The following is a 21,322-nucleotide window of genomic DNA, read 5'->3' on the forward strand; positions in this document are numbered from 1 at the left end:
GGTATTTAGGGAAGGTTTTCTCCCAGCTTGTCCAGCTGCTGGGGACAGTAAAAATTATCCTCGTGGGAAACATCATCATTGCATTACCATTACTAATATTAATTATTATTAATAGACAATAATAATGCAATATATAACAATGATATCGTTATTATTTATCACGATAAATGGAAATGAAGGTTTGTTTGCATTAAGGATTTAACCCTGAACACTTTTGGGATAAACAGAACAGATGTTTGGGATAGTTTTTAAAGGAAAAGGGGAGGGGGAAGGCGGGGAGAGAACGCGAGGAGCGCCCGGTGCCGCTCCCGGTTCCATTCCCGGTCCCATTCCCGGTCCCATTCCCGGGTCCATTCCCGGTCCCATTCCCGGTCCCATTCCCGTTGCTGTCCCAGTCCCATTCCCGGGTCCATTCCCGGTTGCTGTCCCGGTCCCGGTCCCATTCCCGGTGCTATTCCCGGTCCCATTCCCGGTCCCATCCCGGTCCCATTCCGGTCCCATTCCCGGTCCCATTCCCAGTCCCATTCCCGTTGCTGTCCCGCTCCCGTTCCCAGTCCCATTCCCGTTGCTGTCCCTGTCCCATTCCCGTTGCTCTCCCGCTCCCATTCCCGGTCCCATTCCCGTTGCTGTCCCGGTCCCATTCCCGGTGCCGCTCCCCGCCCCTCTCGCGCTGCCAGCACCGCCTCAATCTTGTCCCCCCCGCGCCACCGTCGGCGGGTGCGGGGTCAGGGCTGCGGCCCGGAAGCGGCGGCGGAGGCGGGGCCCGGTGCCGGGGCCTGTCCGTGTGTCCGGCCCGGGGCTGCCCGGGGAGCGGCCTCTCCCCGCGCTGCCCGCCCGCCCGTGCCCGCAGCCCCGGCAGGGCACGACCATGGTGCAGAGCCCGCCCGCACGGCAGCGCCGCCGCCTCTGAGCCCCGCCCGGCGCGGGGGCCCGAGCCCCGCCGCGGACGCCGGTAAGGAGGGGACGGGGGCGGCCCTGCGGCCCGGCCCGCCGGGGGGTGCGGCCGCCGTGAGGCCGCTCCGGGGCTGGGGGAGCGGGGGCAGCACCGGGAGAGCCCCGGGGAGCCCCGGGGAGCCTCGGGCCGCGGCATCGCCGCCTCTGAGCCCCCGAGCCCCGCTTGCGTTCGGCTGTGCCGCGGGGTTGTAGCCTCGGCTCGTTTTTATTGTTTACGTGACAAAATTATTTGGGGAAAGGTCGTCGGCTTGAAGTTTGTGTGCGTGGCGTCGTAGCAGGGAAAAACCCCCAAAACCAGTGAGAAATAAGAATTTCTGTAGCACTAAAAATAGTTGTGTTTGTGAAGAGCCTCTGAACGGTGATTCCTGCGCTGCGCTTTTTTTGTGTGATTATTCTGTGATTTTTTTCCCCCTGTTTTCTATACACCCATATTTCATCCTCCTTCACTTTTTTTGGTGGGGGGTTTAACTTGATTAATGATCTCATGATGCTTTTAATAATAAAATTCCTGGTGCATCATGCCTAGAACATGGCTGCTCCATCGCTGCCTTACATCCAAACCTTGGATCGAATCACCCGGGGAAGAAATAAATTACAGCACAGCTGAGATTTTTTTCCCCCTCTTTTCCCTTTGTTTGCTCTGTAAGGGTTTGTCTTTGGGGAAATTTATTTACAGGATTAGCTCTGGAGGTGGAATTATTAAATTGGCGCCGGTAGGCAAACCCGGAGCGCAGATCAGGATTCGCTCTCCACATCCCCGCCGAACTTGCCCCGAGTTGGAAGGGACGCGGCGGGGAGGAAAACCTGGGCTGTGGTCGGTGATTATTGCGCTTTTTGAGGGCTGAGTTACAGGGAATAATTCGGGTTCAGCGGGGAGGAATCGCCGCTGCCCGGCTCTCCGGGAGGGAGCGGCGGTGCCTGCGGGCAGCCCCTGCCCTGGGTGACACCTGGGTGACACCCTGCATGTGTCACAGCGCCCTGAGGCAGCCCGAGCTCAGATAACACCGAATTGTGGCTGAAAAACCTCCCCGAGCCCGGCCCCGCTGCCCTCAGAGAGGATTAAGCCCTGGGTAGCTCTGTTACCTGCCGTGATTTGAGGAGTGGCTCCGGTGGAATGTGATTCTTCTTTTCTGCTTGAAAGACAAGAGCTTGAAAGGCCACCCGATAAAACAAAATAGTCCCTGTGCTCTCAGAGTGCAGGGCAGGGGACAGATGGAGCTGGGTGTCCTTTGTGAGTGGGGACAGCAGGGACAGAGCCTGGCACGTCCAGCACCTCCCTGAGCTGGTCCTGCAGAGCTGGCAGCTGGGATAATCCCTTTAATTAAATAACATCACCGGTTTTGTAGAAATGAAGCTGTTTTATCAACTGAGCCCTACATTACTAATGAAACTCGCCGGTGTCAGAGTTGTGTTGCTTTTGCCAAACCTCCCCTTACCCAAAGCATGGCTGGGTGAGGATTCATTTTCTTTGACCTGTGAATAAAGGTGGTTCCCAGGGCTCAGCACTCCCAGGTTCTGTTTAGGATGGAAACTCTTGTGTGTCCTGGCATTTGGGGGTTTGTTAATCTGTAAAATGGAGAGTGAACTCAGCAGCTGGGGCTGAGCAGGTTGAGGTCCTGTTTCCTTTGAGCAGTGATAATATTCCAGCCATAACTTTGATATCTCAGCTGTTGCCAAACTCCCTCATTTCAGCTGGTTTTGCTGCTGTTTCTATTTCCATCAGTGACCACTGGCTGTTTTGCTGCTTCTCTCCCTTCTTTCCACACCCAAACTCTGGATTTGCCATTCCCCAAAGCTGCTGTTTCCTCAGCTTGTCAGTCATTTTCTGCTTGTGATTCAAGCTGTGTATCTGTCTGCATCCCTGTCTCCTCACAGTTCTCATTACACACTGAGGAGCCTTTTCCTGGCATTTCTCTGCACTTTCACTGCTGAATTGGCTCCCACATTCCTTAATGAGTGGCTTTAATGAAGTCAATAATTAACCTTGAACTGGTCACTCTAGGAGTTGCTGATTATTGAACAGTTACTGATGAGAATTTTCACAATTCTTGATTAAAGCCATCCTGTATTTTTGGCTGTTGTCAGTTCAGCGTACGCAGAATTTAATTTCTCATGGATCTTTAAAACTCCTGTAAAATGGAATAATTTTACTTTTTTACTCTCCCAGCTTCTCGTGCCAAGCAGCAGAAACCAGAATCGCATTTTTAATAAATTCAAAGCCCTTCATCTATTATTGTGTTTTATTGCAGTCTGGGTGATTTGGGTTATGGTAACTCACGTTGGACGTCGTGACTTGGACTTGGAAAAGCTGGAAGGTTTAAAAATGCCCCTGAGCTCTTTTAGATGGAGGTGGATTCATTCCCATGGCACAGGCTCTTGGCAGACAGAGATGCCTGCTTCAGGTTTGGCACCAAAATGTCTGATTTTTAACCAGAGGTTGAGTTCATTTTAATTTTACAGCTGAGTATGTTTTAAATTATATTTTTCACTTCTAACAAAAGTCAGAATTCAGGGTTCATTGAACCAGGGAAAAAAAGCTTTCACACTCTGTTTCTCCTTCCTGACTTTTAACTTTCCTTCCCTTTTCTCATTCATCACTTTTTAAGAACTCAGAGCATAGAAAAAACACTTGAAACTTGTTTGGATTTGTCTGTTTCTGCACGAATTTTTCTTCCAGTGGGAGATGAAAATCAGCTTTGCTGTCCCCAGAGTATCAGCTGGCACAAAGTTCAGGTGCTTGTGGTGAATCCTCCAGACTTTTTGAACAACACAAGTCTGTTGGGAAGGGCTGTCACACACAGATTGAGTAATGTTTGTTTTCCTTTTTATTTTTTACATCATCGACCTTTTATTTAAAGTTTTCTGTCTTTATTGAGAGTTGAAGTCAGGAATTTGGGTGTGTGAAATTCAGTCTCAATTTAGTATTTTAAAATTTTCTATCACTCACCAAATTACTTCCCTTCCTTGGCTTTGTTTCATGGGCAGACCTGAAGTGTTTGTGTTCATGCCCCTCTTGGGGATGATGAAATGATTAATTAAGCTTTAAAAAGTGTTTTGAGAGGTGAAAAGAAACATTTTATGCAAGTGTGAAGCATTTGCTTCTTTCTGTTTGTGCAAGTGCCTGGTTTTTGTTCATACTCTGCATCCTGATCTTTTATCAGGCTAGCAGGAGGAGAGAATGTCCTTTTCCATCCTTTTCCACATTTCCAGGTGCTGTTCTCCTCCTGCCCTGTGCAGTGTCCTCTCTGCATATGCAAAGCCATTTTTCCTGCCATTTTCAGCTCCCAGGCTGCAGGAAAATGTGGAGTTTTTTTATCAGCAAACGTATTTGTGGATCAAATAGCTCAGCAAAGTGATAAGACCTGAGCCAATTCCCACTGGAGCAGATGTTTGTGCACATCTGGCTGCTGATCTTGGGGCTCTGGTTGGATTCAAGGACTCAAGGTGGTGTTTTTGTGATGTTTCCTCCTCCTCACGCCCTGGTTCCCTCCCTCTGTGCTGTGGAGAGGAAAAATCTGGCATTTCCTCGGAGGTTGTTGATTCTGGTTTATTTTGTTTGTGCTGGAGGCCAGGAGGAGGGGAGGAGGCTGGGCTGGACAGAGCTGGTGCTGTGCCCTGGGGGATCCCTCCAGGGTGAATTCCTCCTCCCTGCCTGCCCTGCTGCTGCTGGGGAAGGGTTTAGGCTGTGCAGTTCCATCCCACACTTCCTAAAGAGATGCTCTGAAGCTGCTGCAGATCCTAACACCTCTATTTTCCCCAGGATGGGAAAGTCACTGTTCCTTGCCCTTGGTCTTGAACCTCAGCAGGATGTCCCAGGGCCACCCCTGCAGCCTCCAGATCCCTTCACACAGCCTGACCCGTGTCCCTGTCACCCTCAGAGAGGCTGAACAGCACCAGCCCCAGCTCACACAACTCTGGCTTTTATTTTGCTTTATTTTCACTCCTACACATCAAATTTGAGGAGAAGAAAACCAAACCAAAGTTGATTTTGGTACCTGATACTGCTGCTGTTAAAGGAGAGGCACTTTGAGATGAGCACCACTGCTTTGTTTGCATTTTTTTATGGCTGCTTTCCCATGGTTTGCTTGATTTGTGTTTGTAAATATTCCTCTGGCACACAACATCATTTTCATTCAGTGGTTAACCCTGAGCTGACCCATATCCTAACCCCTTTGCACTCCTGGTAGTGGGACACCTTTGAAAATATAATTGATTTATTTTTATTGAGCTGCACAGCTCAGTTTAAACAGTGTTCTGTGCAGTGAGGTATTGAGAATTGAAAAATCCATGAGATCCTAAAGAAGAAGTGCTGCCTCCTGCCCTTCTCCTCCACCCATTTTCCTCCTTAGGATATTTCAGTGGTTGTTTTACATTTAAACCCCTCCTCTGGAGTGATTACTTTACCTGCACAGCAATAAGGAGAAATATCTGTGAGGAAATTCCATCATTTTAAGCTTTCTAGTGGCAGGGTGGTAGTTGATATTATTGACAAAAACGTCAAATGACTTTGATCTCTTTAAAATTAATGTTTGGTTGGGTTTTTGGGTTTTTTTTTTCATTTTGGTAACTGCTGTTTTGCATTCAGTACCTGCTTTAGTACAGCATATGGGCTTTTTTATTGTTCTTAGGAATTCAGCTCCTTTGATATTAAGCCTCAAAATGGGATTTTAATACTTCAGCCGTGACTCACTGCATTGGCTTTTTGGTCTTTGCAATAGACTTCAAGATTTTCCTTGTTTGTCATTTAGCCTTGAAAAACTCATCAGTTCATTTCAGCAGCTTCCTTTGCCACACTCCTTCACACACAAATAAAGAGGAATTCACATTACTTCTTTGAGGCTGCTGTCAGGAGCTGCTTTGGAGGAGAACTCCCCCAAATTGCAGAATATTTTCTTGCTTTTTAGTTGGCTGCTGGGCTCTGTGTTGCCCTGGCACTCTGACAGGTTAAACTGTTTTATTTCCACCCTTTACCATTCCAGTCTCTTTCCCTGCCTGGGTTTGTAGGTGCTGATTTAAGAGCTCCACATCTCCAGGCTCTCCTGGCCAGTTCCAGCAGCTGGAACTCCTGCTCAGCATCCCTCACTACCCAGCAATTACCTCGGAGCTGCTGGCCAATGTTCCAGCCTGGCAGTTTTCATTCTTGAGCTCCTTGTTTAGTCTGACTGGGGAGATTTTTATTGCACCGAGGATTAAAAGGCTTTGCTGGAGTGGAAAGAGGCAGCGGCAGTCATTAGAGCCACTCACTAAATTATTTATTTGGCTAAAAGTGAAATCTGATCTTGCTTGCCTGACCTGCCAGGAGGTAAAAGCATTGTTTTGTTTGTTGTTTTCTTTTTTTTTAACTCTGTGAACTAGAAATTAAAGTTTAAATTATAATTTTCAAGTTATTCATTTACACAAAGGGGGAAGTTAGTTACCAGAGCTGGCAGAAGCATTGGGATGCATTATGATTCTAACAGAGCAGTTGAAGGAACCCTGAAAATCCATCGACATTTTGCTGTAATGCATTGATCTGGATCACAAATTCCATGATAATTAAAGTTATTTAAGTACTTTGATTAAAAAAATCAGTAATTCTTCAGGCAGCAGCATGGAAACATTCATCCTTCTGCTTTCCACCATTGCTATTTTGATGTCAGCTCCAGTACTGAAATCCACAGTTGTTCCCTTTTCCCTCCCAAAAGCTCCAAAGGCACATTACTCCTCGGAAATTGCAGCTTATGGCATTTTCTAATTGCTTTCAAAGCCAGTGAGTTATGGCAGCATATTAAACAACTGGCACTTACAAGCTGGTGATCTCTTACATAAAAATATTAGCCCGAATATTTCTCTGTGTGGGATTTTCAGCACATCCCAGATTTTTTGTGGCTGGTTTTAGACCCTGTGGTAAACAAATTCTGATGGAGCTGTTGGACACCCCTTTAACAAAGGAACTCCAGCCCTGGATGTGCTGTGGGTGACACTCAGCCCTGATTAAAAGCTGCAATAAACTCTGCACCTCTGTTATTTCCTAAAGGAAATTCAGCACGGGACACTCACTGCCCACAACTCTGCTTTTGCTTTAGTTTTTGATCTCCTTCCGTCTCCACATGTGTCTCCCACGTTTCCAGGAGTGCTTGGGATTTTCCTTCTGGATGGAGCGTTTGGGGTTTTTAACTGGGGCTCTTTTAAGGAATTTGCTGCCAGGGACAAGACAGGCAGAGCGTGCGGAAGGGCGGATCACTCCCAGCATGATCCCTGCCAGCCCCAGCTCTCCCTGCCCCTGCCTCCCTCTGCCACCTTCCCTGGCCTGGCAGTGCCACAGCAGCTCGGGGACAAAGCTCTGGTAAGGGATTTCTCATCACCTTTCCTTGCCTTCTCTTCCCTCTCCTTTCCCTGCTTTTCCCTCTGGGTTTGTAGAGATGTTCGCAGCACCCACTCCTCGCTGAGAAAAACTTCCTGGGCTCTGCTCTGGGATGGAAAGGGCTTGGTGGTGCTGATTAATCAAGCCAGGATGTGATTTTGGGCTCTGGAGAGCTCTGTCCCAGCAGGTTTCAGCCAGCAGAGCGACTGGGGGCTCAGCAGGCACAGCCCAGGGTTGTGTGGTTGGCACTGCACCTCTGTCTCTTCTCCCTGAGCGGGATTTTCCCCTCTCTGGGGCACTTTTGCAGGTTCTGTCAATATTTCTTCTGTTAACAGGAACTGAAGCATTCCTGCCAGTAAAATCCTGAGTATACACAAGGAAGTTGGGATCATTGTACTCCGTGGGCTCTGAAAAGGGCTTTGTCTGAGTGCTTGTCCTTTACCCTTCTTTTGTTTTCTCTGAAATCAATAGATCAGTTCCCAGCTCGTTCCCTGCCTTGCCCTGTGCCCCTCTCATGCTCAGAGCTGCCACTTTTCAGCCCTGCTACACCTGGACTGTAAATGACAATTTACAAGTGATAGGAGTCAGTGGGAATCACCCAGACCTGCAGGAGCAGTCCCTGCCTTAATTAAATGTTATCAGATCTCTGTGGATGGTCCAACTTTAACCCTCGCAGCACAGAATTCTTTTTGCCTTTCCCTCACAGTTTTGGAGGTCAGCTGCACGTTGCTAAGAGCAGCTCCTGCCTTGGTGGTTTAGGTGGGGTTAAAAACCTTTTCAGGCAGGTTTTAGGTAAGACAAAGACAAAGGTTGGCTGGGAGTTGCTGCTTGCAGAGCTTCTGAAGGAGATGTCACAAGGCTGCCCTTTAACACCGGGCTGTTTGTATTTCCCTGGGAGTGGAGGTGGGGAAGCTGATACAATAATTTGGGTCTTTTTGCTGTGCTGATAAAAATTCAGGAGGGGAGTCAGACAAAATATTATATTTGGGACAAATTACTTAGGACGCTTCCTCAGCGTGTAAGGTCCTGGCTTTGCTTACAGACAGAACAAAACGTTCTAGATCCTGCAAGAATTAAATGAAGACCAGGAGTCTTCCAGCTTCCACCTTTTTGAGTGTTTCTGCCTGTAGGATTCTTGATGCAAAAGCCTAAAATAGTGTAGGGCTGCTTCCCTGTTCCTGCTTTGAGAACGGAGGCATTTGGGATGGGATAAAGAGGAATCCTTAAGTCTCCAGCCTCGGTTTTCAAAGGACGTGCAAAGTTTGATTTGTAACTTGGTGCATTCAGACATTACTGGCATGAAAATGGAGCAGTGCTACCCTGCCTGGGGAAAGGCAAGAACTGGGTTTATTGCTTCTCAGCGATGCTGGGCTGTGCTGGAAGCTGTCATTCCTTAAAATCTGCTCCCAGCTGGCAGCGTGAGGCCCTGGGAAGGTGCTGTGGAGCCCGTTCTGGTGGCTGCAGTATTTCAGGCACACGCTGTGTGCTCGGCAAACAGCACAGCCACAGAATTAAATCCCAATTTTGTGCACGATCCCGTTCCTCTCTGGCAGACCTCTGTGCCACACAACCCAGTGACTGTGCTGGGATGTTCCTTCCCCTCAGGTGAACAGTCAGAATAATGTTCTACATAAACCTGGTGGAGAACCTGAAGGTTTACGTCAGCAGCCGCCCTCCGCTCGTGGTCTTCATGATCAGCGTGAGCGCCATGGCCATCGCCTTCCTCACCCTGGGCTACTTCTTCAAGATCAAGGAGATCAAATCGCCAGAAATGACAGAGGTACGTGCAAAACAAAGGTCATTTGGAAAACAAGCCTGAAGTGAGGGGTTTGTTCCCTCCTGGAGAGCGCAGAGCTGTGTGGGGGATTGTGTCTGTTTTACTGTCAGAGGGGCTGTTGGGGTGAATGTTTGTTGGTGTTGTTTTATAACAAGGATGAGGCCAAATCATCTGTCGTGGGTGTTCCCTGCTGTGCCAGGAACATTTCAGTTTGTTATTTAGGGTCACTTAGCTGGTTTGGGGGACTCCTTCCCTCAGCACTGTCCTGTAAGGAGGGAGAGCTCTGCAGGAACGGCTCAGCCGGAGCGTGGTGAGAACAGGCCAGGTTTCATTTCCAGCTCAGGAGAGCTGGGACTGAACCCCTCTGACTCACTGTACAAACAGTTTCCGTGTTTGTGAGCTGTTTGTGTTGCTTTGTGAGCCGTGTGATTTTTGTTCAATGGCCTGGAACCGGGGCGGGATGGGAGCGAGCGCGGCGTGAGCTCCCTCGTGGCCTTGAAATGTCCCCCTTTGTTTGAAGGACTGGAACACTTTCCTGCTGAGGTTTAATGATTTGGACTTCTGTATATCTGAGAATGAAACCCTAAAGCACCTCCTCAACGACACCACCACTCCGGAGAGCACCGTGACCAGCGGGCAGGCCAGGTCCTCCACGCAGTCCCCGCAGACCCTGGAGGACTCAGGTCCCATCAACATCTCTGTCACCATCACGCTGACCCTGGACCCTCTCAGACCTTTTGGGGGATACTCCCGCAATGTCACACACCTCAGCTCCACCATCTTTGGGCACCAGATTGGACTTTCAGGTAGGCAGAGTTTAAAAATTCAGGTTACACGGCTTTTAGAGGGTTTTTTCCTAACCTTTCACTGGGGGGATTGGCTTCAAACTGAAACTAAGGAGGTTTAGATTTAATATTAGGAAGAAAATTTGTATTGTGAGAGTGATGAGTACTCAGAAGCTGTGGCTGCCCCATCCTGGAAGTGTCCAAGTTGGACAGGGCTTGGAGCAACCTGGGCTGGTGGAAAGTGTTCCTGCCCATGGCAGGGGAGTGAAACAAGATCATTTTTAGGTCCCCTCCAACCCAAAGCATTCTATGATTCTAAATATTTCTGTAATTTAAATAACTATACAATCAAATAAAAATTTAACAGCCTATTATGGGTGAGATAAATCTTATGCACAGAACACAGCTGTGTTCCCAGTTCCAGTGTGAGTTTATTCCTTCACTTGTTTGTTAGAGGAACTTGTCCTGTGTTCAGAATGGAAAAGCACCTGCAGGTGTGCCAGGATCAGGCTTGGCAGTTTGAAATGATTAAACCTAATGACAATGGAAGGTCATTTTTAAACCAGCAAAATTCCTAACAGTGACTCTCCTCAGTTTTGTCTTGATCCTTCAAGTCCTCAACTGACATTTCAAATGTGACATAATGCAGCAGAGAGTATTATGTTGTCTAAAACATTCTAGTTTATCTAAAATGCAGAAGTGAATCAGCTTTAATATCACAAACAGCAGCAGATAAGATGATTATGGTTTCTGTGGTGTGCAGAGACCAATCTGCTCTGTGGCTGCCTGCCAGGAAGTTTTGACTGGAGTTTGTAGAGAATTAATAGAAATTGATAATAGAACCTCACTGTATTTTAGCTTTCAGCCAGAATTGCATTTCACAATCATGTTGAAGGTCTTGAACCTTGGAGAGAAATTGCCCATAGCTGCAAATGTGCATTATTGTGTTTTCTGTTGTTATTTTGTTGCTGCTTTGAGAGCTACCAAATGTAAGTTCTGTTTGCAGCAGCCTGGATTTGTTTTCAGTCTGAATTTCTCCACGTGGAGTTGTCACACATGACTTAATGTGCAGTTCAGTATCTCTGGCACCTTTTTCTCCACACAAAGATCTCCACTTTGAAAAGTGAGCACAGAAAAAACAGATGTGGAACAAAGTTCTTAGGAGGGGAAAGGCTTTTCCAGGAAAGGTCTGTGAACACGCATGAATTCACTTGTGAAGAGTTTTTAATTTCTGAAAGCAGCCTGATGACCCCGGTTCTGGGGTGGGAGGGATTAGAAGGAGCAGCAGCTGGGGGATTTTGTGGTTTGTTTGGGGTTTTAACTTTCCTTTTGGCTCTCTTTGCTGCCTGCAAAGATCCGGGATGACTCCAAAGGGCGACGCTTCCTCCCTTAATCATTTGTGCGTTCTCCTTATCCCGGTGATCGTTGCTCAGACACTTCTGTGAACCAAACCCCAGCTGTCCTTGTGTCTCCTCCAAGGCAGGGAATCCCACGAGGAGATAAACATCACCTTCACCCTGCCAGCAGCCTGGAACTCCGACGACTGCGTCCTGCACGGCCACTGCGAGCAGGTGGTGTTCACCTCCTGCATGACGGTGACAGCAGCCAGCAGCGTGTTCCCAGTCACGGTGTAAGTGCTGCTCTCCTCCAGGGGCTGCCTCCTGCCCCTTCCATTCCTCTCAGCTGTCAGTTCCTCGTGAAAATTCCTCCTGATGGTGGAAATCACGTCCTTGCGCTCCTTCCCCCGCGGTGAAACGTTTGTCTCAAAAGCTCTGCTGTCTCTGAGATTTTTTTTGGCCTGTGCCTGCATTTTAGCTGTGATTTAAACTTCACTGGGAGCAAGAGAATCTGTGGAAGTTTAAGGAATTTACCCCGTAATTGAGTTTCAGAGATGAGATTTGGGACAGGTTCTTACCCTCTTCCCTGCTGAGGGATCAGCACGAGGCAAAGGCTGCTCTGCCTTCACCAAAATATTTTCCATTTGTCTTCTCTGGGTTCCCTGGCACTGTTCCATCCAACCTGGAGAGCCCCAGGCTGTGGGAAGCCTTAGGAAAACCAGTATTTTTCCAATTGAGCTGTGGGATGTTGGCTTAGTGCAACAACATGCAGTTAAATTCTAATTTTAGCATAGCAATCATGTGGCTTTGGGGAGTTTTTAACTTAAACTTTGGGGTTTTGTCGTTGCTTTGGAAAGCCCAAACTAAAACCATGTCTTGAGGAGAAAAGTTGTCCTGGTTGAACATGGAAAATCCATTTCAGGGTGCTGATTATTTCTGTTTTATTGCAGTCAGCCACCACATTGTGTTCCTGAGAGCTACAGCAATGCCACTCTGTGGTACAAGATCTTCACCACGGCCAGGGACTCCAACACAAAATATGCCCAGGATTACAACCCCTTCTGGTGTTACAAGGGAGCAATTGGGAAAGTCTACCACGCTTTAAATCCCAAACTAACTGTTATAGTTCCAGATGTAAGTGCTGGGCTGTTCTCTGGTGTTTTCAGTAAATGCTTAGCCCTGGTTCCATTGAATATGGTTCCTGAAATTGCCATTTTTGCTGCTGTTTTATTGTGTGGTTCCATTGAATATGGTTCCTAAGATTGTCATTTTTGCTGTTGCTTTATTGTGTGGTTCCATTGAATATGGTTCCTAAAATTGTCATTTTTGCTGCTGGTTTGCTGTGTGGTTCCATTGAATATGGTTCCTAAAATTGTCATTTTTGCTGCTGGTTTGCTGTGTGGTTCCATTGAATATGGTTCCTAAAATTGTCATTTTTGCTGCTGGTTTGTTTTGTGGTGTGGGGTCTGAGAATGCTCCCCCCTAATGGGTTTGATGATCTTCATCCACGTCCCTCACAGCTTTTAAACCACAGCTTTTAAAAACCACCATTTACAGTTTGAAATCATTTCACAGAAGCCTCTGCCAATATTTGGAAAAAATATTTTAGATTTTTAACACCAGAACCATTTTGTGCCACAACTGGGAATCAATTCCACTGCTGTGTAAAGGGGAGGGAGTTGATTCCTGAAGTAATTTCTGGGTTGATCTGGTAATTATTGCTCTAATATCAAATGCTGAGTGGGTAAATGGTTTTAATTTGCTTTTCTGTGTGCAGGATGATCGCTCCCTAATAAACCTGCACCTCATGCACACCAGTTACTTCCTCTTTGTGATGGTGATTACAATGTTCTGCTATGCAGTCATTAAAGGCAGACCAAGCAAACTGAGGCAAAGCAACACAGAATTCTGCTCTGAAAAGGTGAGAGTGTGCTCACAAAGCCTCCACTGGTGAGGAAACAGAGAAAAACAGAGAAAAGCTCCTGTTGGACAGAGGACAGACTGGTTTTTCTTATCTCTGGAGATGGGGATTTAATTATCTTTCAGAGAGACTTGGGTCTTTCATTGTGGGCAGTGCAGGTGGAGGTTATAAAATCCAGTTTATAAAAGTGCTTTGGAGATCCTCAAAATGAGAATTGTGCCCTCCAGAAATGGATTGTTGCAGCTCAGGAAGTGCTGGGCAGTGATTCTGCCATAATTCTGCTGTTGCTTAAACTGTTTTGTGTGAAGTAATGAATAGGTGGCACTAAATCTTTATTTATTCATTATCTTTTACCACAACAGACTGGAAACTGTGAGTAAAACACGGTACATAATTCTAAGGGTTGTTCTTCAGAATGAAGTTAAAAACAAAGCTGTTGAAAGAGTCATTGGTTGTTAATCAGAATTAAGTCAAAAACAGTAATAAAGCTGTTGAAAGAGTCATTGTTTAATATTACCTTGGGGACCTGCAGTTTGCCTGAAGGATTAAATGTGAATATATTTAATTAAGAAGCAGGAAGCCAGTGTTGACACCTTCTGATATTTTGTGCTTCGAGCTGGCTTGGGGAGTTTTTTGTGGTTTTTTCTTTTGGTTTGGGGTGGTTTGGGACTTTCTTTCTATCGATTTTTGCAAAGTACAAAACGCCTTCAGTCTCGCTTTGATTTCCTTTCCAAGTCAGACTTTCCAAGCTTTGTTTGAAAAGTCAAGGACAGCTCTGCCAGCTCACAGAGATAAACCATATCACTGTTACAGGATTAAGAATTTGCCTTTAATTAAATATTTTCTCTTCCTTTGTTTTTCTTTCCAGGTTGCTTTGTCAGAAGCATAAAACCCCCCTCTCCTCCTCCCGAGAACGACCGAAACCATTGCCTGCTGAACCCAGCCTGGGTCTTAACACTCTGTGAATCCATTACCTTGCAATGTTGGTTTATTCCAACCAAAGACATTTCAAAGTGCCTGTAATTGATTTGTACATATTTATAAAAGCAGAATATCCAGAGGAATTCCCAGGAGACGTGCTGGGCCCGCGGTGGGAGCGCTCCGGCCCTTCCCTGGGCACAGCCCCGTGTTGGTGTAGATAACTGCAGTGAAAAGAGGCTGAGATTTTTGTCCAGCTGCACCTGGGCAGGTGAAGATGCCTTTGCAAGAGTCTCCAACCAAGCGAGAGATGTTTGGTTTTTTGCCCAATCTGTACAGTGTGTTTGAACCAAGTATGCACCTTTGATATAATCCTGCATTTCCAAAGCCACCAATCTACAACATGAATTCAATGTGTGTTTGTGTGGCCTAATACTTTATTCCATTTGCTCCTTGCTTGCAAGAAAAGATATCAACGTTTTAGATTTTTTTTTCTCTTTTTTGGAAGAAAAAAAAATACATATTCACATTTTAATAGTGCTGTATTTAGGACAAACTTGTGCTTTTATTCATAGTAAAAATTAAGAAGTGAAGTCCCATTTTAAACTGTTACTTACTGAAAAGAGCTGTTTGATTTTTTTGTTTTGGTTTATTTTTTTGGTTTGTTTTTTTGGTATTTCATTTGGCTTGCTGGATGCCAGAGAACCAGTCAGCACAGAGACTATCTGGAAAACTTTTCCACTTGGCCTCCCATCCCCAACCCTCCAGCCAGGATTGTGTGTCTCTGCTGCAGAGCAGCTTTCTGTAAACTTTCTTTTTTATTTTTCTTCTTTTTTTTTCCTTTCTTTCTAGATAGTGAACCTTAATAAAAAGATGTATTGTGTTAACAGCCTGCTGGGGCTCTGCACAACCTTGGGCAAGTGCAAAGAGTGAAAGGAAAAGAAATGCCAGGGTGTGTTACAGAGCTTCACTCTGGGGCTGTGCCAGCTCTGAGGGGCAGCTGCCAATGGCCCATTAAATCCATTAAATTTTCATTTACTGCTGTCCACTCAGGGGAAAATGGCCACAAGAGTGGGGCTCTTGTGAGGAAGGTCAAAGAAACCACCCAGTGAAACCCCTTCTGCTCCCTGTGTCCACTCCACGGAGATTTGGCTCTGTGCATTTCTCCCTTCCCCATTCTGCCTTTTGCTGTTTGGTTTTTTTTTCCTGGTTCCTTGAGCATTCTCCTTAATTTCATGGGTCAGGTTGTTCCTGATGTTTCCACCACTGCTTTTAAGTCTCACTGGTTGCCTTAATTGACTTTTCATCTTTTCTCCCAGCTTTCTCACCCGGTGGTGTGACAGCTCTGCACTCGTTCATTCATTCCTTCATCCCCACAGGCTTTTTTTCCTCCTTCTTTTTGCTCCAAACTCCACAGAAGAAAGAAGCCAAGTGGGAATCTCACAGTCTCAGTGATGCTGGCTTAAAATTCCCGGTTTATTCCCTCCAGACCGCTCCTGGTCTGTGTGTGTTGGGACTTCAGTAAGTTCACGAGTCTTAAGGGTGTTGGAACAGTCACAGTTCCCTTCAGAACACGTTTCCTCCCAGAATTTCAGTTCCTTAGGTGGGATCACCTGACTTGTTTTCCTCCAGGGAATGTTAAGGCAAAGCTTTAGAGATGGCCTGGTTTGAAGTTTCGGGATAAAAGAAGCTCCCGGTTTTCTCCTGATGCTGCTGTGGGCTGATGCTGCTTCCCTGGGGTGAGGCAGGGAAGGGAGACAGGCTGAGAGCTTCTCCTGAGCTGCTCCTAAATCCCAGCCTGAGCTGCTCCTAAATCCCAGCCTGAGCTGCTCCTAAATCCCAGCCTGAGCTGCTCCTAAATCCCAGCCTGAGCTGCTCCTAAATCCCCCAAGCCCAGCCTTCTGTGTTAATCCTCACTCCAGGAGTTGCTCTGAGGGTGGCTTGAGCTGGGGACCAAAGGCAGGAGCAGGAGATGGGTTGGGAGAGAGGTCAAATCCTGGGAATACCCAAACCCACCCAACATCACCCGACTCCTTCAGGAAAGCAAAGCAAATCCTTTCTCCTTCGACAAATTCCAACTCCAAACGTCCCAGCTGGAATTTGGGCTCTTGGGGAAACCATTTGGGAATGAAAGGAGCCTGCTTGACAACTTCTGCCCCACTTCCTGCACCCCCCAGGAAAATCAAAGATTGTGACCCACAAATGCAAAAGGGAGAACGTTGGAGAGTTGGAATTTCTGGCCTTAGTTGATCCTTTTGCCCCCTGGATTGCAGGGGTGTCCCAGCAGGCCAAAGTGCTGGAATGCTGAGGAATATTGGATTGTTCCCAAGCGATGTAGAAAGTTAAATGCAGCCAAACAGAAGAGTTAAAACTTAATATTGAAGTTCAGATCATATTGATCTTTCCTTTTTTTGTTTTCTTTTTTCTTTTTAACTATGACTTGAATCAGTTTTGATTCTATTTGTACGTGTTTTCTTGTTCTTAGAAAGCTGCCATTTTCTTTTTTTTTTCCTTTTTTTTTTTTTTTGCATTTTCTTTGGCATTACATAGAAAATCTGAGCCTTGGTTTCAACCCTCTGCAGGTGATTGTAGGGTTCGAGATGGCTGATTTTTGTTTTTTTGTTTTTTGTTTTGTTTTGTTCTGTTCTTACATTTCACTTGTCTTGTTGCATGATGGTTAATAGCTGATTTGGAAATGACATTTCTCTCCTAGATTAATTTTTGTGTTTGTAAGATGTGCATATTGCTTTGCAGAATAAAAACCATGAAGTTTATCCTTGTTGTCTTTTATTTCCACGGCCCAGTGGCTTGCAGAGGTTTCATAAATCAACCAAAATTATGTGGAGCACAGGAAGAAATCAGGGGAAAATCTGCAGTAAAATGAAATTGAATTTGGGTTTTAAATTCTCTTTTTCCCTCCAGCATTCATCAAATGATGAATGGTGGTGAATTGCCTGGCAGGGAGAAAATCAATCTGTGCCTGCAAGTAGCAGCCCCTGGTTTTGTTGGGCTCCTGGGCCTTGTTTGTCTGCTGTCACCAAAATTGGGATTCCTGAGCCCTGTCCTGGCAGATCCTCAGGAGCTGCTCACACAAAGGATCCCTGTGGGTCCTTTCTCTCAGCCTTTCCCAAATTCTGGGGTGCAGTCTGACCTTGAGGTGTGTGAGAACCCGGGCTGGGAACAGCCCCTGGCAGAACCGAGGGGCTGGAGGAGAATTCCAGAGGGGCTGGAAGAGAAATCCAGTGGGGCTGGAGGAGAATTCCAGAGGGGATGGAGGAGAAATCCAGAGGGGCTGGAGGAGAATTCCAGAGGGGCTGGAGGAGAAATCCAGTGGGGCTGGAAGAGAAATCCAGTGGGGCTGGAAGAGAAATCCAGTGGGGCTGGAAGAGAAATCCAGTGGGGCTGGAGGAGAAATCCAGAGGGGCTGGAGGAGAAATCCAGAGGGGCTGGAAGAGAAATCCAGAGGGGCTGGAAGAGAAATCCAGTGGGGCTGGAGGAGAATTCCAGAGGGGCTGGAGGAGAAATCCAGAGAGGCTGGAGGAGAATTCCAGAAGGGCTGGAGGAGAAATCCAGAGGGGCTGGAGGAGAAATCCAGAGAGGCTGGAGGAGAAATCCAGAGGGGATGGAGGAGAAATCCAGAGGGGATGGAGGAGAATCCCAGAGGGGTCTCAGAGGGTGTGGAGTGGGGAGGATGGAGGGGCTGAGCAGGGATCCCTGAGGATGGAGGGGCTGGAATGAGGATCCCTGAGCAGGGATCCCTGCGGAGGCTCGGGGGGATTTCCGAGCAGGGATCCCTGAGGATGGAGGGGCTGCAGGGCAATTCCTGTGGTGGAAGGTGTGGAATGGGGCCCCGCAGGCAGGGGATCCCTGCAGACAGAGGGGAAGATCCTGAAGTGAGGATCCCTGAGGATGGAGAGTCCAGAGGGGGATCCCTGAGAGGGAATCCTTTGGGACTGAGGGTCTGGAGGGGAAATCCCGAGGGGGAATCCCTGAGGATGGAGGGGCTGGAGGAGCTCCCCTGCAGACGGAGGGGCTGGAGCGGGGTGGGAGCAGCGATTCCTGAGGGGATCCCTGGGGATGCAGGGCCGGCAGGGGGATCCTGGAGCGGCGATCCCGGCGGACAGAGGGTCTGGAGGGGGATCCTTGCGATCGGAGGAGGGTCCGTAATGGGGTGTCCCCACTCGGGCTGTCCCTGATGGGGTTGTCCCTATCCCGGTGCTCCCGGTGTTCCTATCCCGGTGTCCGTATCCCAGTGTCCCAGACCCGGTATTCCCGGTGTTCCCGATGTTCCCGGTGTTCCCGGTGTCCCCGCTGGACACCGCTGGGTGGCGGCACCGGCCCGTCCTTTCCCGAGCGGGCCCGGATCCCTTCGGGAAGCGATGGAGACTCTCAGGGATGGAGACTCTCAGGGATGGACACTCAGGGATGGACACTCAGGGATGGACACTCTCAGCCATGGACACTCTCGGGGATGGACACTCTCAGGGATGGACACTCAGGGATGGAGACTCTCAGGGATGGACACTCTCAGGGATGGACACTCAGGGATGGAGACTCTCAGGGATGGACACTCAGGGATGGACACTCTCAGGGATGGACACTCAGGGATGGACACTCTCAGCCATGGACACTCAGGGATGGACACTCAGGGATGGACATTCAGGGATGGACACTCAGGGATGGACACTCAGGGATGGACACTCAGGGATGGACACTCTCAGCCATGGACACTCTCGGGGATGGACACTCTCCGGAGCGGCGGCGCTGCCCGGTCCCGGTGTCCCCGCGGGGTCCCTCGCTCCGGGGATGTCCGGGCTCGGTTCCGTGCGCTGAGGGCGCTGTGGGAGCGGGGACTGTCCTGTGTCCAGCGGAGGGACAGGGGGACACGGGGAGCCGGGAGATGTCCCAGCGCCGGTACAGGGCGGGCTCAGGGGTTCGGGAGCTGCTCCTGCTCCATTCCCGCTCCCCACTATGTCCCCGACAGCTCCGAGCACCGCAGGACACCAAAACCCCTCCCTGACACAATCCCTTGTCCTTCCATCCCCATCTGCACCCCAAATAAAGAACAAACCCAGCCCAGCACCCCGGAGTGGGCACGGGGGTCCCCCGAGCAGCCCCCCAGGCCAGGGATGAACTCTTAATTACAAACGTTCCTCATCAGCAGCTGCCTGGGGAGAGTCTGGGGACTGAGGTTGTTTTCTCCAGGTCTTGCTTCCAGGCAGGGAAAGGGAAGAGCAGGGAACCCATAAGGAATAAATCGAGTTTGTGGATCCCCCGCCATGGAAGCGCAGCCTGGTGAGCACAAAGGCCAAAGCAATGGGACAAAGCTTTCCCTCCTCTCGATTAAAGGAGGAATTCCAGAGGATTTGCTTTTCTCTGTCGTGTGAAGCTCAGCCCAGGGTCTGCCTCAGTTCAGGACTGACACCAGCAGCGATATTTGGGGCAGAAAGGAGCTGATCCAGCGGTGGAGCCTCAGATCCCTGCTGGCACCAGGACCTCGCCATCTCCTGAGCAGGACCCAGCTCCGGTGCCTAACCTTGCCCTGAAGGCAGCGGGAATTCATTGTTTTTGGAGATCTGAGCTCCCCCACCCCTCCTCCTTTATTTAAAGCCGCGATCCCCGCGTTTCCCGGCCGTGATGGATGCGGGGAGTCCCCGCCTTCCTCCCTCGCTTTGAACGAAGCCGCTGCTGTCGGGAGCCAGGCGAGCTCCTGTCATTACTGATGCCGCTCCACCGTGCGTGGATAAAACGCTTTGTAGGAATCCGGGATCCTTCCTGAACGCCGGGAGCGCTCCCGGCAGGGAATGCCGCTCCCACAGGGATGCTCTGCAGTCACCAGGGTGACACCGTCCCCAGAAGGGATGGGGACGGTCACAGAGCGGCTTCCAGAGGGAAATCCCTCCCCTCGGGCATTGCCGGGAGTGATGAGAGGGGTGAGGGCATCTCCTCCCAGCCTGGCACGGGGGGGCTGGCGGGACCCTGGTGACAATGACAGCGCTGGGAGGTGTCGTTGTCAGCTGGGTGGCAGCAGGAAGGAGCGGTGAGCTGCTGCCTTTGGGCAGGACCAGGGTTTGAGATCAAAACTCACTGAATTCCCCATTCCTGGCCGGGCTGAGTGGCTCTTTTTGTGGTTTGTACCCTGCTTTGAGCAGGAGGTGTGTGACACTGAGTGCCCTCCACGGTGTGACCTCAGTGGGGTGAGGAGTTTGTGGCTCTCGAGGACAGCACATCTCTGCTATTCTTGGCCGGGTTTTCCTGAGAGCAGCTCGCAGATGTTGATGTTGGGAGCTCAGGGCTCACAGAGCTGCCTGGGACAGCCCAGCAGGGGCAGCGGGGAGAGATTTCTCTGCTGGGGCTGTGTCCTGTGGGGCTTTTGATAATGCTGCCTCCTCCTTCTCCTTCTCCTTCTCCTTCTCCTTCTCCTTCTCCTTCTCCTTCTCCTTCTCCTTCTCCTTCTCCTTCTCCTTCTCCTTCTCCTTCTCCTTCTCCTTCTCCTTCTCCTTCTCCTTCTCCTTCTCCTTCTCCTTCTCCTTCTCCTTCTCCTTCTCCTTCTCCTTCTCCTTCTCCTTCTCCTTCTCCTTCTCCTTCTCCTTCTCCTTCTCCTTCTCCTCCTCCTCCTCCTCCTCCTCCTCCTCCTCCTCCCAGCCTCATTCCCTGTGGCACAGCCTTGCTGACAATTTTCCATCGATTGCAAATCCAGATGTGACCTTGCTGCCGGGAAATTTTGGGAATCATCCCCGCTCTGCCGCTCTCCCTGCAGGGGGAGGGAGCTCCGGGCCTGGTTCTGCTCCTTTCCCCAAAATCAGCCACTCCCAGCCTGGGGGGTTCAGCTGCTGCAGAGCTGCCAGGAAAGCTGCAACCTTCGGCATTCCTGGAAATGGGAAACCCTCCCACGTCCAGCCAGCTCCTCATCCCAAACTCTCCGTGCTCTTAGGAGGGGTTGCTTTTCCTCCTGGCCAGCAGAAGGGTTGGGGTTTGTTTGGCTGAACCTCCTGGGAGGTGCCAAGAGGGGTTAGAGGGGTTCAATTTAATTTCTTTGGCTTCCAGATGTGCTGGAAGCAGAGGGTGACTCATTAATCCATCCCATGTGGGATCTGCATCGTGCCAGGGTGGAGGTCTGGAAGTGGCAGGGAGCATTTTTGAGGCTGTAAAGTGATTTATTTGTCTTATTTGCAAAGAAAAAAATCTGCTTGTAAAAAAAGAAAGAGCATGTTTATTTGATTTGTTTGTAAAGAGATGTAAAGGGAAGGCAAAGTGATTTATTTGCGTCCAAAGCCACAACAGAGA

General features: G+C 48.9%; 1 protein-coding gene across 2 annotated transcripts; it reads left to right on the forward strand.

Moving 5' to 3' along the window:
- Positions 1-722: 722 nt before the first annotated feature.
- On the forward strand, positions 723-16,809 carry TMEM248 (transmembrane protein 248). 2 transcript variants are annotated; one of them, XM_063402562.1, is made up of 7 exons: positions 723-952; positions 8,903-9,077; positions 9,595-9,880; positions 11,339-11,489; positions 12,147-12,330; positions 12,974-13,117; positions 13,986-16,809. In XM_063402562.1, exons 2-7 carry the CDS (start codon positions 8,919-8,921, stop codon positions 14,004-14,006), a joined length of 945 nt encoding a protein of 314 aa, XP_063258632.1. In that variant the 5' UTR covers positions 723-952; positions 8,903-8,918; the 3' UTR covers positions 14,007-16,809. The 2 variants fall into 2 exon arrangements, with proteins under 2 accessions (XP_063258632.1, XP_063258633.1); XM_063402563.1 differs by lacking the exon at positions 723-952 and adding an exon at positions 7,122-7,279.
- The last annotated feature ends 4,513 nt before the right edge of the window (positions 16,810-21,322 follow it).

Source organism: Prinia subflava, chromosome 8 (assembly GCF_021018805.1).
Source record: "Prinia subflava isolate CZ2003 ecotype Zambia chromosome 8, Cam_Psub_1.2, whole genome shotgun sequence".
Taxonomy (NCBI): Eukaryota; Metazoa; Chordata; class Aves; order Passeriformes; family Cisticolidae; genus Prinia; species Prinia subflava.

Coding starts and splice junctions, on each gene's coding strand:
- TMEM248 (XM_063402562.1), top strand. CDS start 8,919: ATGTTCTACATAAACCTGGTGGAGAACCTGAAGGTTTACGTCAGCAGC. Junction 11,490..12,146: donor AGCGTGTTCCCAGTCACGGT/GTAAGTGCTGCT, acceptor GTTTTATTGCAG/TCAGCCACCACATTGTGTTC. Junction 12,331..12,973: donor TAACTGTTATAGTTCCAGAT/GTAAGTGCTGGG, acceptor TTCTGTGTGCAG/GATGATCGCTCCCTAATAAA.